General features: G+C 37.9%; 1 protein-coding gene across 9 annotated transcripts in view; it reads right to left on the minus strand.

The window, feature by feature from the left end:
* myo18ab (myosin XVIIIA b) overlaps window positions 1–15,927 on the minus strand; it is a 121,113-nt gene that overhangs the window by 73,315 nt on the left and 31,871 nt on the right. For 5 of the 9 annotated variants that reach the window (XM_077565377.1, XM_077565382.1, XM_077565378.1 and 2 more), the window contains exons 3-6: window positions 7,787–7,852; window positions 6,032–6,119; window positions 3,318–3,424; window positions 974–1,150 (exon numbers count right to left, since the gene is read on the minus strand). In XM_077565377.1, coding sequence (XP_077421503.1) covers window positions 974–1,150; window positions 3,318–3,424; window positions 6,032–6,119; window positions 7,787–7,852 — 438 coding nt within the window. The remainder of the gene's footprint in view (window positions 1–973; window positions 1,151–3,317; window positions 3,425–6,031; window positions 6,120–7,786; window positions 7,853–15,927) is intronic. The other 4 variants (XM_077565381.1, XM_077565384.1, XM_077565380.1 and 1 more) reach the window with 1 other exon arrangement.

Genomic DNA, 15,927 nt, shown 5'->3' on the forward strand with positions numbered 1-15,927 from the left:
GGGTCCTGGGGGTCCTCCCCTCTTTGGTGGAGGTTTTCATGCATGCCAGAACCACCACACCAGCATCTATCGAAATTCAAACACAATCTGCTTCTGCCTCTGGTCATTGAATCGGTGGAAGCTGATGTCTGTGGATCTCACTCTGCTTCACCTATCCTTCCTTCCTTTCCTCAGTCTCTCCTTTGGTCTCTTGAGGTCTCCCTAATTTGTTGGAATTTAGATGTTTCTGGGGTTGGTGAAAGACTCTGGTTGGTAACCCGGTGGATATTAGGTGATGTCTGGTCGGTGCTGGATTTCACTTTCCTTTCTTTTCTTTGATCCTTCCTCGGGTCTCCTGACAACCTCACGACTCTAGCTGGATTCTGAAGTATTCGGTTTAGGTGAACGGTATGGGATTTTTAATAGGTGAACTAATGAGTACACACTCACACGCACGCACACATGCACACACACATACTCACGCACATACAAAATAAAAAATAAAATAAAAATAAAAAGAGATAATCGATTTTTGGCACACCCCTAGTACTGACCTTCATTTAATATTTGATGCTTGTCCAGAAACTTCTCAAGTCGAGAATTGAAAAGTTTCCTTATAGCGTAAAACTAAAACAGCTTTGTTTAAAGCACCTAGAGTTCAATGCGTTTGGCTGTGCTGCAATGAATGAAATCCATTTAAAATAAAAACATTCCAAATGTGTCCACTCGTGTCAAGTCATAATAATGGGACAGCATATGATCGGCCTTTGGGCCTATACATTTTTTAAACTGTGGCTCTTTCCGTCACTTAGTTGAAGAGCCCTGCCCAACGTTCTAAAATCAGTTAGGGTACCAAGAAGGTAAAACTATGAAACATAAATGCTGCCTATTTCTATTACCATTCCAAATAAACTTGAGCTGCAGGGGTCACATTTTCACAAATAAGGGTTTTATATAGTGTATGTTTGACATCCCTGACATATTTGTCATTTACCTTTTCAGAATACATGGAGGCTGTACTGACAGGGTTTATGACCACCATGTTGGGTCCGGCATAGGAGTGAATGAGGTTTCCTCCATAGCGCTGTCGCAAACAATGCATCACACTGGATTCATTAAGATAGAGCAGTGAAGCCAGATCCTCTGACCGATCGTATGATGGAGGGTTGGCCTGAAAGAACAAGGTTAAGAAAGAAAATAAATATATGCAACACACTGCAAAACAATAGATTTAGAAACGTTGACATCTCATCCAGAAATGAGAAATGAGTTTACAACTTTAGTTACACTCCCTTTGTGGTTATGATGCGTAGTTAACATAATACTGAGTTTTTGAAATAGAAGTTTTGAAATCTTAAGGTCCATAACACAAGTTCAGTACAATTTTCAACATTATTTAGTTAGGCAATAATTATCTGTACATATTTTACGTTTTAAGTTTCAAGTTGTTTTCAAAAACATAATTATTCCCTGATAAATTAATGGCTATGATAAGAGTTAGTAGATATGTACAATTGAAACATCTCCTTTCTAACAAAGTAAAGTTGTATTTATGCTGTTTCATGTACAGTATACTATTTCCAAGGACAGATATGTATCTAGTTTTCCATTTTAAAAGTGCAAAAACTCTGTCATCATCACACCCTCTGTGTTTTGCTATTAATGGGATTTGTAAGCAAAATCAACAAAAAATATAGAATGCCACCTCTGTGGTGTGCAGCACAGAATATACAGTAGTGCAAGAGCTGATTTTCCGCCCAAGGATCATAGTACGTTTTTTAAAAGTATTAGGTTTATTTGAGTACATGAAAATGCATTGTATTTATCTCTGAGCCAAACATCACACTGTTTCAAGATATTCACACACACAGGTCCTAAGATATTCACGTGTCTAAAGACCCTTTCCTCCACTGTCCACGAGGAGGCAGTGTTGCTGTTTCCTTTGAAAAGAACGAGATGTCTCCCGTTTCTCGTTTAAAATTGGAAATTGAAAAACGGGAATTCCATTATGTGTCAGGAAACAAAATATGACCTTATTTATTTTTTTAATCTTGAACTTGTTTTATCTTCACCCGGAAGACACTCTTCTATTGATACCTCTTTAGCCACTGCTGCTTTAGTGACGTAGAAGAGGGAAATTTAACAGTAGCATAAGAACGTCTTGTCAATGCAGTGTAAGCTTGAGGGAAACAAATTAGAGTCGTATTTTGTTTCCCTACTTGTATCAAATAAACACAGTCGCGGCCATGGCTCAGGAGGTAGAGCCGATCGTCCAGAGGGTCCCGGAGGGTCTGCTGTTCAAATCCCGCTTTCTCCAAGTCATGTGCTGCTGTGTCCTTGGGCAAGACACTTGACACATACATTACCTCCAGTTCATCTCACGCTGGTGTATAAATGGTGCGAATAATGTATCCGTTGTGAACCATATTTGAGTGTCCTGAAAAGCACTATCTAAAACCGATGCATTATTAATAGAGGATCAGATAAAGGCTGGTTTCAATTTTGAATTTTAATTAACCTGTGGGCAGTATTTTATTTTGAAATGGCTTGGTCAGAACCATCAGAAAGCCCAAAACAGGTCACAACAGGGCAGGGATGGCAAATTGCGATCCCCAAGGGCCGGACGGAGTCCTGCAGGTTTTCGAGCTTTCCCTAATCAAACTGCAGCTGATTCCAATTAACAGGATCGTTATCGGGGTTATGCAGAGCTTGCTGATGAGCTGATCATGAATCAGCCGTGTTGAAGAAGAGAAAGACCTGACCAAGACCTGCAGGACTCCGGCCCTCGATCTCTCCCTGGCCTAGGGGTTGTAAACAGGAGACGACTCGTTCCAGTTCAATGGAGACAGCAACACTGCTTTCTTGTGGACGGAAGCAGAACAGGCCTTACCTGAGGACCCGAGTATGTGAATATCTTGAAACAGCGTGACGTTTATCTAAAAAATAAATGCACATGCCCGCTATTCACAAACGCACATTCGACAACTCACAAGCAGAATTGAACATTTACAATTGGTAAGTCACGATAAATGCATGCACAACATTAACAAACAATTGTGAAAATCGCAGATATTTGTGAATCTAAAAAACATGAGAATCACAAATATGTTTGTGGATATGAAAAACATGAAAATTGTGAATATATTTGTTGATCTCAAAAACACGTGAAAATAACAACTTTATTTGTGTGAATAATTTTGAGACAAATCTCTCCCCATAGATATAGATTGGGTGCAAATGATGAACTGCAGGTAATGATGATGAAATAACGGGGAAATACTGTAGAGAGATGAGGCATCAGGCAAGCATTTGTTTTTCTCCTCGATTCTTTCACTCACCTTTTCAATATCATCCTCATCCACATCAAGAACTGTGCCATCATGCTCTAGTTTGATTTTCACCTTGCCTTCTGGCATGGAGCCTGGCTCTGTCTTTACCACCGTTGCTGAGCACAAAGCACAGAGGACAATAGCTGGACATTAGTCAGCATACTTTTGTTTTGTCACCAACCACAGGGAGGGAGCTACATGTTAATGAAATTGTTTACCAATGAACAGCAATACAATTTCTAACAATATAACCATTATAAATTGTTGCTAATGAACATTAACATGTCTCAGAGTATTAATCTGCCGGCTTCTCTCATCGAGTGCAAGTTGCATTAACAGAGGAAGAAGACAGCTAACCTAAACAAAGAAAAAAAGAGGGGCTGGGTGGGGTGGTGGTACAAGAAAAATAAAGTTTTTAGTAAAACACAAAAGGAAACTTAATAGAAAGACATAGAAGGTGTGAACCGATGAGGAAGGCGTGGACTGAAGCCAAAGAATAAGAAAAGGATGGGGAAGACAAGTTGTTTCTAAATTTGCGTCTTTGTCCATTCTCACTACTTCTCATGAAATGTCATCAAGTCATATTCCAATAGAGATCTGGATGTCATGTGACTATTTCTGTGAACACGCCCCCCTGCGGTAGGAAAGTAGTGGCGCAGCGTAAATGGACTACAATGGCGAGGAGGGCAAAAACTAGCGTTTATCCATCAACTTTCTGTCCAAGAGGATTGAAAGTCATTTTGATAGAAAGGACATGATATACATGTGTGAGGTGGACAGGTCAGGAGTGCTCTTTTCTTGCAACGCTGCTAGTGGAACTACCCACTCTCTTACACCAAGTAAAGCGAGTGCTTTCAAATGTGATTATACAAAGGCTTTACAAGTTTGTACAATACGGATTTATTTTCCCTTTCTTTATGTGTGGTCAAAATGCCATCAAAGTTAGCAGTTTCACAAAAGTCTTGCAGTGTTATTTATGTACGTTAGCAACTTAGAAACGGCTAATTCGGCCGTAAAAAGTCTTCTTTATGGTGTTGGTCAGTTATTAAATTCAACTGTGTAATATCTATTAAACCGTAGCAGCACAAACGAACAAAACAGATTATTTCCCCCACATTTTGCGTGTGGTAACAGTTACCATCTGCTGATTTGGCCACCATGTACAAAGTGCAACATTGGCTATGCATTGGTTCCTCTTTTGGTAGCCTGGAGCATGCTTGATCCTTTTATGCCTCTTTTCGTTGTGGCAGCTGGTCCATAACAGCTGTCAATCATTGTTAAAGTCTGGCGTTTGCGTTATCTATGCTGCTAAAATGGCCGCGCTAACGCCCATTTTCAACGTCCGGATCTTTATTAAACGTATGCACACACCAAGAATGCACAAATTACTAACATAATAAATGTTCTTGTCTGCTAGCTTAGGGGCAAGCTTGGCTGGGAAAATATCCCAAGATGAATTTTGTGCTGCTATCAAAATGACAGTGGAGGAGAGGAGTATGTTATAGTGTAGAGAAACATGGTGAAAGGTAATGATCAAGTCATCTTTATTTATACAGTATAGCGTTTTTAAACAGCCGTAGCTGTCACAAAGTGCTTTATAGAAACACACATATAAAATATAACATAAAACATGAACAGTAATACAATCACAACAATTGTGATATCTTTTCAGAGAGGTGTATAACAATGCAGATTTAAAATGAATCCAAGATAAGTGAACTGTGAGCAGAGAATGAATATAACATAAGCATAATGTAAAAACTAAGGCTGTCACTTTAACGCGTTAATCTAGATGAATTAATTACACGCAAATTACTGCATTTAAAAAAGTTTGTTCAATTTTTTTTTTTTAACAAAATTGACGTTTAGATTATCTTTTAAAATAATGTATGGCCTAAATGGTTTGTTGATGTGGTTAAACGTTTTCTTTTGAATTTCATTAATGAAGCACTTGTCTCTCTACAGAGAGACTACATCACTCTTCTCTTCTTGGTGTATTTAATTGATGCACTACATGTCACTAGTCATGCACTACAATTTTGTAATGTCCTGGAATTCAAATTCTTATTTGGGGACCTTTATCAGATATGAGATTAAAATAGACTAATGGGATTGATTAATTGAAAATCCAGTAATTAATTAGATTAAAAAATGTAATCACCTGACAGCACTAGTAAAAACCCATTTAAAAATATAATCCCTCAAATAATGTGATATAGAGAGGGCACGAATGCTTGACTGCGAGATAACAGGGGAATACTGTAGAGAGAAGAGGCAGATGGACTGCACAACCCCAGACAGTTGAATTGGTCCAGTGTGTTCTGTTTAGTAATTTATAAAAAAAAAATCAACAACAAAATCCATTAATTAACCGCGTCACATTTAAACCCGCAGGGTTCAAAGCGTGAGAAATAGTGGTTTGTAATCCAGCAATTATGGTAATGTCTCAATAATCTAGGTCTTTCACAAAGTTTGAATGCAATGGCAAAATAAATTTTGTGAAAAATTACTGTTATTTTATAGTCCATAATACTGCATGTAGCCCCTACCCCTACCCTTCCTTAGTGCAGCCAACAAGTAGGTGGATGCCATAAGAATCAGGATCATCTTGTAATGTTTCAAAACATGCACAGAAAGAACACTTTGGATAGGAGGCATCCAACCTGCAGTGCAACGTGTGCATGACTGTACAAGCGTGTGCATGCAAAGCAGTGTTAACTTACCCAACGAGAAGCCCTCTTTATGGACAAGCCAGACTTTCTCAGAGCCATACCAAGCCTGCTCTGCCACTATCTGCTCCTCAGTCTTTACCTACGTGACAAACAGACAAAAAGTGAGCAAGGTATCCCTAAGGAGACAAGACAACAAGTCAGCCTGGTGTCTTTCTTCAACAGCTGGCATTTCCAGTTCAACACCAGCCTTTACTAAAGGATCATGCAGTGTGGATAACCGTGGACTGAAAGTCCATTAAGGAATACATGCTCCTTCAGAGTCATATGTACAGTACAGGCCAAAAGTTTGGACACACACACACATCGTTCAATGCATTTGCTTTATTCTCATTACTATTTACATTGTAGATTCTCACTGAAGGCATCAAAACTAAGAATGAACACGTGAGGTTATGTACTTAACAAAAAAAGGTGAAAGTTTCTTCAAAATAGCCACCCTTTGCTCTGATTACTGCTTTGCACACTCTTGGCATTCTCACCTCTGGTAACTCCTTCAATACTGTTGGAAAACCTTTCAGGTGACTACTCTTGAAGCTCATTGAGGAAATGCCAAGTGTGTGCAAAAAAATCATCAGAGCAAAGAGTGACTAAGAAATTGGAATATAAAACATGTTTTCAATTATTTTACCTTTATTTAAGAACATAACTCCACGTGTGTTCATTCATAGTTTTGATGTCTTCAGTGAGAATCTATAATGTAAATAGTCATGAAAATAAAGAAAATGCATTGCATGAGAAGGTCTGTACAAACTTTTGGCCTGTACTATATGTGTGTGGAAAACACATCAAACACAACTTAATAAGCCAAATAATTAATAAAAACATCATTGAAAAATAAGCAAAGGATATCTGAAAGGAGACTTATTATGCATTATTTTCAAAGTTTAAAACATTTCCCTGGTGGCTTGATAAAATGTCTGGCATTCTTGTGCACAGTAAATTCTGGAGAGTAAATTTGACTCTATTTAAACTAAATTTGACTCTAGAGTGGGACCACATAGACTCAGTTTTAGAGTAGGCTAAGATTTACACTTGGAAGAGAGTAAAATAAAGAATTGGGGAAAAAAGATACGCAAGGGTTGAGGAACGAACTCACAACCTTCAGCTTGGGAGACTGCACACTACCACCTGAGCTATGCGACTCCTACTATTTGCTTATCTCCAAGAGGAGACCAAAAATGCGATGTTTTGATGAAGATTCTAGCTGACACGAGCGATATACTAATACAAAACAGGAGCTGCCTGGCTCAGAGAGTAGATAGTCTGTCTCCCAAGATGAAGGACGTGAGTTCGTTCCTCAACCTTTGAGTGAGTTTTATTTATTTTCCCCAATTCTTTATTTTATTGTCTTTCAAGTGTAAATATTACTCTAAAACTGAGTCTATTTGGTCCCACTCTAAATAGAGTCAAATTTACAGAATTTACTGTGTGGCTATGTATTATGTAAATTAGCCGCATTGTCACATCACAATCTTCTGCAAAATTGGCATCTAACATAAGATTTCCTTTATTCTTTATTTCATATTTGATGGATGAGTAGGCATTATTTGTTAACAAAAAAATTAAAAGTAAATTTTCTTTAATACGTCCCCTTTAAGCTCGGCATGATTATTGACAACAAAATGGTGATTTTGGAAAAACTACATTCAGCAGGCAAAAAAGGTGACCACAACACAGTATTGAACATTGATTGGTGATTATGGGACAGGTGTGGAGATACACACTCAGGCATCGTGCAGGTCAGACCTGGGACTGCTTAGAAGCAACATGAGATGTCTGAAGGAGGGCTACAGGGTCCTCTTCCACTGATCCCTTTTGGCCAGCAAGAAGAGGTCAAAGTTCACATATGAGTAAAGAATATATAAAACATAGAAATATGTGTAATAGATCAAATATAGACAGTGCTGTAGTTTTTAAAAATGTAACATGTCTTTACCTAATAACATCGGACACCGTAATTTCCACTAACTGGCTTTTTGCCCATCAGTGGGAGCTCAGAGTATAGTCATTGACACTCGTGTGAGTTTATTTTTATGAGATTTTTAAAAACAAAGCTCTAGAGAAAGTTAAAAAAAAATATGTATATATTAGTGCTGTCAAAGTTAAAGCATTAATTGATTAATTAATCACAAAAAAATATCGCATTAATCATGAATTAACGCAGATTAATCGCACTATTAATTTTGAACATTGATTATCCTTTAGCGTGACAGCGGATGGCTGCATTTAAGGTAGCAGAGGTTGTGTTTTGAGCAATAAACATAATTTCATGCATTAAAGTAAAGCATTTAATGAATGTTTGCGTATCACATTTAGAATATTTGTTCATGTCAAAATACCAGGATCCTTTTTTTCCATTTTAAATTATGTATGTAATTAACAGATTAGAAAAAGAAGAGGATAAGCGTGTGCAGTGGATCAATATTTTTTGAAGACGTCCTCATAACATTAAAAGTCAAAAGAATTAACACATAACCGGTGCTCTTCAAATTTGGCGGGACATTTTTTTGGATTAAAAATAGCCTTTTTTTATTATTATTTATTTTATTAATCGTGATTAATCAAAATTGTGATGTGATTAAGTGGAGTGAAAAATGTAATCGTTTGACAGCTCTAATATATATATATATAAATTCAAGTTTATAAATGTGATGCTAATACTGGTTAAACACAACCTTGTGAGAAATTCATAGTAAAGATACTTAAAAAAGTGAAACGTTGATAGAAATAAATTTGTAGACAAGTTGAGTTGAGTCCATCCAAAAATAACTGGTTAGGATCTCCAAGGATGTGCAAACTCTGAAGGGCCCCATACAGAAAAATCAAAGGATGCAATGGCTGCTTTCAAATCTTCCATTTAACACTGAACCAATTCATCAGTGTAGGTAAATATATTTGAAGCTATATTTATTTTTATATACACACCATATAAATGGAGGGGGATAGCTGTGTAATAAAGCAAAACAATGATTTTTCGAATGATGGCTGCTTAGTGTAAAACAAGGAAGTGAGAGATAAGAACAAACTTCTTGTCCAGGCTTGTAACTCAGTGTAGAAGGTAATTATCAATGCAATACAATGTAGGTGAATGTGTTCAAATTTAAACATAGCCAACCCTGGATATGCTCTATATTTAATTTTTGGGAGGCGACTTCTAAGCAGGGTACAATATGAATGGCTGCTTGCAGAGTTGAGTGAACAAGCCGCCTCTTGCAAATTAACTTTCCCGCCATCTTTCACTGGCCATATAGCCATAGGCTCTATGCAAACCATCAATTAAATTTTCAGAGAGATAAGAGAGATCAAAATGTTTTTTCCCCTCATAAAATAAAAAACAAATAGCAGTCATTTAACTCATCAACAAGTACATAGAACAAAATGTAATTTTGACCATAAAATGCTGTGTGAGTCAATTAACGCATGCTTTGAAAGTTGGATCAGTGGCAAACCAAATAAAAATGGTTTACTTTAAATGTGTAATAAGCCAATTATATGAATTATTGCAGACAGAAGGGAAGAGGGAAAGGAAGAAGGAATCCTGGCATTCAAGCACAAATTCCTGTAAGATGGCCAAGAAGAAGGCTGGACAGCTCTTGTACCTGGAGAGGGTTTAGGGGCTGTGAGGCTACAAGGGCGGCAGATTGGACAGTAGATGAAACACTGACTGGCAGCTCCAGCTTAGCCACAGCAGCCACAGCGATATAATCACACCCAATGTGAGCAATGTGAGTAAGCCAGTCAGAGGAAGAGGAGAGAAAGAAAAAGAAATACAAAGTCAACATAAAAGGTTGGATAAAGAGAATGCAAAGTAAAAAAATAAATAAATAAATAAATAAAATGTGAAAAAATTGCAAATGACAAGTCTTAAATACACTGTGATGGACTTAAAGCAATTGACAGGGACATGTAAAATTAAATATGCGTGGCGTGGATAGTGGATATCATTATACCAATTAAACAATAACTACAAAATTAATGATAAATCACCCTAAAGGTCTGAATAGGGGACTGAATAATTTGGTCAAAATCATGGCATTCTCTATGAATGTACAGTTGATATAAAAATTCTACACTGTTAAAATGCTAGGTTTGTGACATGAGAAAAAATATGTGATGTTATACAACAGTACAAGTGTTTCAGATGTGACTTGTTTTCACATCTACAACTACACCCAAAATAATCCACTCTATATTTTGTTAAAACTAGAAATGCATGGTCATTATACAACCACAATGTATGAGCACAATCTTGCTGTCATTATTTTTAGTATCACAAAAATCTGGCAATTGAACAGGCAGGCACAGATTTTGTATATCCACTATCAAATATTGCTTGTGTGAAAGCCTGTTTATTCTTAATGCGTACAAATGATACACTTCATAACATTTAATATTCTTCCTGAGTGTTTCAACTTCGAGAAAAGACAAGGTGAGAATGTTTACATCAATTGAAAGACAATGAGAAATTTCAGACAGATGGGGTTATTGAAGATGAGATTGGAGTGACAAAGTCAACGGGAACCACATTACACTGCAACCACGGACGTGTGAGTGACATGCTTGACTTCACTTTCCTTTGCTGTTTCGCTTTAAATATATATAGTGCGAAGCATATTAGGCATAGCAGCAGCCACAGTTTAAGTAGCAGGTCAAGTTAAGCAGCAATGTCAGCAATGGTGATGTCAAACAACAGACAGAAAATCAGCAATACCTTAGCCATGACAATCAGTGGAATTTAACATGCTGATTTAGTTTACTTTTTCAGTACTGTGTTTCACAACAACAGCAGAGCAGTGTTTATCCATGAACACACCATAAACATATCAGTGCAAACAAGAGACAAACAGAATGTGGCACTTCATAGAACTCAAAGAGACAGTGGAGACATTTACAGGGGTGCTGAAGATCCTCATTAGCCGTTTTTGAGCCTCTTCAGTGTGACTGATCAGTGTCTCCTATAGGTCAAACAGCATCACATTCAGTCCAGGGGCACTGATGCAAACAATCCAAAACTATAACTTAGCAAGACTACCCAGGGAAAATGATTACCAGCTCAAATATCAATCAACTACTAGGAACAAACAGCATGTCAATAGCATGTCAATTTTATAACGACAAAAGTGCCTTCAAAAACATAAACTACTAGGAACAAACAGCATGTCAATTTTATACCAACAAAAGTGCCTCCAAAAACATCAACCAAATATATACAGTTGAAAGAAATATGTGTGAACCCTTTGGAATTACCTGATTGTCAGCATGAATTAATCATTAAATGTGATCTGATCTTAATCAAAGTCACTAACAGCAGACAATCACAGCCATTTTAAATTAATACCACTAAAACAATTACGTTTTCAAGTTTTTATCAGACACACTATGTAAACAGTAACAGTGCTGGAAAGAAAAAAAAAAGTGAACCACAAGGCAAATGATTACCTCAAGCAGAGAAATGGGGGGAAAAAATGTTAATGGTCTAGAATTCCTTATGATCATTATGTACACGTGTTCTGCAACTCAGTAAAAACACCTAACTCCATGAGTGAGAGTATTGCTGCCCAAGGAAGATTGACCAGTAGCTTTCAAAAAAAAATTTCCAGCCTGCACTGTGACATCTACAACATGGAAGCATTTTTACTTGGAAACAATTTCTTGTGTGGTATTTGTTTAAGAAAAAACTTTATTGGTCTATTGTTGTGCCTTACATGAAGATCAGATGACATTTTATGAGCTATTGATGTAGAAATTGTAACTGTATATGTAATCTATATTGTTTTTAGTTAAAAGCCTTTCCGAGCATTGATCCTTACAATCGTACATATTCACACACTCACGACATCAACCTATTAACAGTACAGTTCAACACAGGGGTAATTCACAAGTTAAAGCTCTAACTATGTAACTGCTTTTAAGTGTTGTACTTTTATCACAGTATATTAAGAACTTGAATTCCGTTGTGTATGAAGTGCCCTATAAATCAGTGATTTTATGTGTGGTGTTTTTTTAAATAACTCCTAGGTACTGCCTAGGTACTGGTACACATCAAAAGTATGTGAAATGTTTTGTTTCTTATCAAGCCCTCTGTGCAATTTAAAACAAAACACACACATCAGGGAGGAGGTGATGTCCATGATCACAGGACATTGACTGCAAAGGTTTTTCATCCAAGTTTTAAAGAATTATGAGAATTTTACAGTATAGCCCAAATGTTTTTACAATTATAAGTGGAATCTATATTAAGGTAATCGTAATTAAACAATACCTCTTGTTTTTTTACAGCTGGGTGATGAACGGGACTGATATCTGGTGGAGGAGGCAGTGGGCCAGAGCTGCTACTTTGATGAGGGTGGTTCACTTCAGGTGGCTCATTTGGTGAGATAGAATGACATGGAGGATGTAGCGAGGTCTTTTTGGGGACTGGTGCAATTGCTGCATTGGCAGAGAAGGATTTTGTAGAAGCTGTTGGTCTAGTAACAGGTACAAAGCCTGGAGGCGGACACATAGACGTAGGCTTGGGTGCTGGGATAAAGCCAACAACTTGTGGCAAAGATGTAGGTTTGGAATGGGAGGACTTGGTAAAACGGGGAGATGGAACAGATTTATTTGAAGGCATAGCTGTTTCAGTCACAGGGACTACTGGAGACTGTACTGGAGAATATTGATTGCCCTCTTGTGACTTTAGGGAAATTGTATCATCTTTCACCTCTTCTTTGGTCTCAACTTGCGTTTCCTCCTTGTTTTCATTTTTCTTGTCCAATTCTTTTGTTTCCAGATGGTCATCCTTACGTATTCTTGGTCGAGGTTCCCTTGTCCTACCTCTCACCATCAAGTTGGACAATCCACGAGAAATTTCATCTTTGTCTTCTGTTTTGATTGTGTCATGTTTGAAAGAGAATGTAGACTTCAGAGGGCCCTTGGACACAAAAGCTGGAACAATACCATTTCTGGCTACTTCTGGAATTTCTGATGAATGTGTTGGCACATTTTTTTCCTCTACCCCTGAGGGCACGACTTTCCTTACAACACGACGTACTACCTTCACTACTTTCTTGCGAGTTAGACCTTGATCATCTGTAGAGTCCGGCAATCTGCCACATGGTGCTGTGATATTACCTTTGGCAGTGCCATTAACTGTGCTTTTATCCACAACCCCATTTTGTTCTTGTTTACCATTCATAACTAGGTTCGGATGCACAGAATTATGTCTTGCTTCAGGACTCCTGAATCGCTCTGATGATGATGGCTCAGGACTTTTAAAGCGTTCTGGTACTTTAACAGGTGTTCTGACTTTAGGTGGCGAGGGACTCCTGATTCGACCAACCACTTGTGAAGAAGCAACGGCTGGGGGGCTCAATGCTCGGTATAACCCCCTTCCGGGATCGAGAGCAGGCACAGACTTGGCCCGGTTGGACAGCCCATCACAATCTGACTACTCACAGAGAAGAAAAAGGGAAGATACAAGAAGGAAGCTCAAGTATCATGTAGTTACCCATGCAGATTTTGATACTGAATTAATATTTGTATTCCTGTACACAAAAATCATGTCAAATATTATTTTTTTGTTGGATACACAAAGCTTAATTCTTATTGTTATTGGATATCAATGTTAAATTTAATGAGAATCCTAACATACACCTGGATTTTTATGTTGTTGGATTGTTTCATGTATGTGGTTAATCGTATTACCACAATGAATCACTCACATTTTTGCTGTCTGGCTTGTTTTCATCTTTGACCTAAATGATTTAATAAAAATTAGAGTATATAAAAACCTTAATACTTGACATAAAGCATTGTACACCAACCCATGCAAACCACAAAACATGCATCACACAATGCGATAGGCTGCCTTAATTCTCTTTCTCAAGAGAACTAAGACAATTGCAATCCCCCTAGGTTGTTTGCAAGTTATCTACAAATAAATAAATAAAATGTGCATAAATTCTGCAAAAATGTCAGTCTGACACACAAAGACCACGAGTAACAGTGTGTTTATACAAAACACCATGCTAGGTTAGGTTGCTTTGTGAAATTTCCAAGTGAGACTTCCCTTTTGCTCCCAGAAGGAAAAACGAGATGAGAAAGCCATGTTGGCTGATCTGCTGTCATGGGCTGTGGGGTCAGGAAGAATGCAAGAATTAAACTAAATGAGTATCTGTGCAACACATAGTGTATATATTTTATTCCTGAAAATACATAAATAAATAAAAATAGAGTACAAGAACATTGTACATTGTACGCGCCCGGGTTATCAGTGTCTTGCTCAAGGACACTGCAGCCGTGTGCCCGGAGATAGTCTTAAACCGGGGTCCCCACGGTGGGACATGACGAATCATTGACAATCTCAACCACTCGGCCAGGGCAGCCCCAAAGTCATGCACTGTATGTTAGATTCATCAAAGAGTCTAAGTCTGCCTGAGATTGGCTAGAGACCAGGTCAAGGTGTACCTTGCCTCTCACCCAAAAGTCAGCTAGTAGAGGTTCCAGCTCATTTGTGAACACAACAAGGAATCTATATATAAGTTTGAAAGGTTAGTAATACTTCCAGTGATTCATAAACCATGCAAATTAAGCTTATGTTCAGCCGTATTTGAAGTTGCTGACTCTCTATTTTATCAGAGCCAATTCGAATTGTTGTTGGGTGTCACTTGTCACGTTATACAATATGTAGGGGGAGAATAAAGAGCAATGGTTCACTTCCAGTGTACGATAACTGGATTAATTTTTGCTGTGACATTGCTCTGCCTGGGTGATAAATACAAAAACAATATGTATTGTGATCGATAGGTAATCAATATCATTCTAAAATACATTCGATAGAATGTTTGATTAAAAATAAATCAGAAAGAAAACCCCAATCTTAAACTGCGAGGCAATCAGCAAAGGAAGATGTACATGTGCACATGCACACACGAGCGTGTGGCATACATACATGCGATGCGCTAAATGATACTATGGCTTAACTTTGTTCAAATAAATGACCAGTGGCATCAGTGTAACACTTGCAATAAGATTATATTCTGCAAACTAACATGACTAAACACCACTGCATAGATACAGTACACGGTGGAGAAATAAAGGAGCACCCTGACTAGCTCTGGTTTAAGCATCCTCCAAGCCTCAAACCTGACAAGAGCCATATACTATGTGAATCACTGAAAGACGTTTTCCACAACATAAATCCAATGTGATCTGCTTGGGAAAGGCGGGACATTCAGTACAATACTTCGAGCTAATTGGGCGATGCAGCAACTTGTGCACTCCTACCAAACTTTTGTTTTGTTTTGACCAATCACGGCAACGAATGAAAATGTCATCATTGGCATGCCTCAAAAATCAGTAAATAGTGTTACCCTTCCGTCACAAATCACCCACAGCTTTACTATTTAAACACCACATTAATAATAAAAATGGCTAAACTTGTCACTGGGATAGACATGCTTTTTTGCATTTGACGTCACACACCATTATCATGGAGTTTCATAATTAGTGTGTGTGTACTTGTACATACGACATTGTGAGGACCAAAATACGACTTTAACCAACAGATTGAGGAAATTTTTGTGAAGTGAGGACATTTTGGCTGATACTCACAACTCAAGACCTCTTTTTGAGGGTCAAGACTTGATTTTAGAATTTAGGTTTGAATTGGGTTGAGGTTAGGGTAAGGAATGGGGGTAGGCAATCATTTTTGATGGTTGGGGTTAGGTGAAGGGGCTAGGAAGTGAATTATGTCTATGGATGTCCTCATAATTATATAAGTACACGTGTGCGTGTGTGTGTGTTCATCCATCCATTCACCCAGCTTTGTTTGTCTGTCTGTCTATCTGTCTTTCTATAAATATGCTTTCCCTCTGTGTTTTATTTGCCCGGTGGCACACCAGGCC

Source organism: Vanacampus margaritifer, chromosome 5, assembly GCF_051991255.1.
Source record: "Vanacampus margaritifer isolate UIUO_Vmar chromosome 5, RoL_Vmar_1.0, whole genome shotgun sequence".
Taxonomy (NCBI): Eukaryota; Metazoa; Chordata; class Actinopteri; order Syngnathiformes; family Syngnathidae; genus Vanacampus; species Vanacampus margaritifer.